The sequence below is a fragment of the Cyprinodon variegatus genome, unplaced genomic scaffold, assembly GCF_000732505.1.
Source record: "Cyprinodon variegatus isolate N-32 unplaced genomic scaffold, C_variegatus-1.0 Scaffold1050, whole genome shotgun sequence".
In the NCBI taxonomy this organism is placed as follows: Eukaryota; Metazoa; Chordata; class Actinopteri; order Cyprinodontiformes; family Cyprinodontidae; genus Cyprinodon; species Cyprinodon variegatus.
Genome location: NW_015151503.1, coordinates 222024 through 224330, shown reverse-complemented (window position 1 = coordinate 224330; position 2307 = coordinate 222024). Strand labels below are relative to the sequence as shown.

General features: G+C 37.3%; 1 protein-coding gene across 1 annotated transcript in view; it reads left to right on the top strand.

Moving 5' to 3' along the window:
• LOC107101075 (E3 ubiquitin-protein ligase RNF213-like) overlaps positions 1-2307 on the top strand; it is a 29511-nt gene that overhangs the window by 23928 nt on the left and 3276 nt on the right. Inside the window, 1 exon segment of the mRNA XM_015399832.1 lies at positions 1251-1448. Coding sequence (XP_015255318.1) covers positions 1251-1448 — 198 coding nt within the window.

The following is a 2307-nucleotide window of genomic DNA, read 5'->3' as shown; positions in this document are numbered from 1 at the left end:
TACAAGAGAAACAGGATTCCTGAAAGGAGAAACAAGGAGGAGTTAGAATCTTATCTCAACAGAGATAACCAAGATTCTCAGGTGTTTGCTAGGCTCAGGTGCTAACCAAACTGGATCAACACTGCGGCGTTGAGGCAACGTCTGAAGGCAGGTTATATACTGGAGGATCCTCTGATGACGAGATGCGCCTCAGGTGTGTAGGAGGCTCAGCTCAGGAGGATCCACAGCGCACTCTGCTGGAGAAAGGTGGTACAGCTCCAGATCCCAACAGACAGGGTCTTATGACAATATTTTTAAATTTTTCACTTCATGTCATTAATTTGAATTTCAGTAATGACTGCTTACAGTTTTATGTTGGAAAAAAGATAAATTATGAGATGTAACCCCTTGAAATTATGAGATGTGAAAAAACTTGAGAAAGTTTCACATTTGAGCAGTGAAATCAAATTATTCTATAAAGAGACCCTTGGATTTTTGGAACGCTCTGCAAAATCATCTATAGATAAAATGCATTTTATTGGATAAACCTTTAGGAATCGAACCTGTGTTATAAAGATTTACCTTGGAGGACTTAAGAGAGACTATAGCGGTGCTAGGTTGACTGGACGCAGAGTGTTGATGATGCAGGGTGCTGACTCTGCTGGCTTGGAACTCGTTCATAACTCCTTGCAGTTCTAATATTTATTATTGTTAATATAATATATATAAATATTTTAACTTCAACTCCATGGCTAAGTACTTATTTCTTCCTCTTTTATAGGGGTCATCTGCTGGTAGTGGACACATTTTCCCCATTTAAACAGGGCATCCCTAACAGCTTTACACCTGTCAAACATTTCTCTTTCATTTCTGTAAATCACCTGCAATACAACAATTAATTGCCCCTTGTTGATTGATAGTCCCTTTTTTGATGGATCACTAAAAATCTATAGGTAAAAGTAGAGAACAGTATGTATATTAGGGAATTAAAATGTATTCACAACTTAAATTGCATTTAGAAGCAAAAAGATGCATAAGAAATTGCATTACAGGAAGGAAAATTTATTCAGGAGCAAAAAAGAGCCATGACAGAATGTAAAAGTTTACATTTCAAAGTTATAATGACTAGATATTAAAACAAAGAGAATTACTATCATTTCCAGACACAGATGGCTTTTTTACATGTGCACATGAAACACATGCAATACATTTTTGGTTATATAACCAAGATGTTTACTGATGGGTTATGTCTTTATTTTTCTGTCATTCAGGATTTACTTGTCACTCTGACCCAAAACAGTGTGTCCAGAGAGCTTGACTCCTACAGTGAGGTGTGTGAAGCACTTAAGGTTGTTGACTTGCTTCTGGGATTCCTATCATTGACTGGTGGTGATCCCAGGATGCCAGTGGTTACTTACCTTAAGGACAAATTAAAGATGGGCCAGAGCATTGATGAACACATACAAAAAGTAAGTAGATCCAGAGAAGACAGACAAATAGCTGTTTTGGGGTCTGGGTCATATTTAAGACTAAGCTGTGAATTGAGTTTAGGTTTGGGTTAGGGTTAAGTATGAACCCGTAATGGTTACATTTAGTTTAATTGTCATGGTTACACTGTAGAAATGAATGGGAGTCAATGGAAAGACCATTGTGTGTGTGTGTGTGTGTGTGTGTGTGTGTGTGTGTGTGTGTGTGTGTGTGTGTGTGTGTGTGTGTTTGTTTATGTTGCCTATTATAGGACCATTTTTGGTATGATTACTTACCTTTTGAGGACCAACAGGCCTTATGGGGATAGAAGGCTGGTCCTGATGTGGCATATCCCCATTTTTAACCTTTGAGAGTCAGTTTAGAGGTATGATGTGAATTAACCTTCGGTTAAGATTAGGAATATACTGATAATGGTTAGCGTAAATGTCGGGGTTAGGCATAAATGCAGTTGCTAAAATGAATAAAAGTCAATGTAAGTCTTTATGTGGACAGAAAATACAGACGTTTGTGTGTGTATGTTCAGTGTTTCTTACGATGTCTGGACCATTTTCCATAAGTCATTGCACATGGTGGGGACCAAATGCTCTAGTGGGGACCAGTGCCTTGACTCCATTGATACAAATGGTGTTTTAGGGTTAGGTTTAGGACTAATGTTTGAATATAGTAAGGTATGAAACCTTAATGGTTAGGTTTAGTGTAAGGGTTAAAGATAGGCTGTAGAAATAGGTTAGAAGTGAATTGAAGTCAATGGTAAGTTCCCACAAGTAAAGAAAAACATGATTGTGTGTGTATATATCTATATATCTATATATCTATATATCTATATAGATAGATAGATAG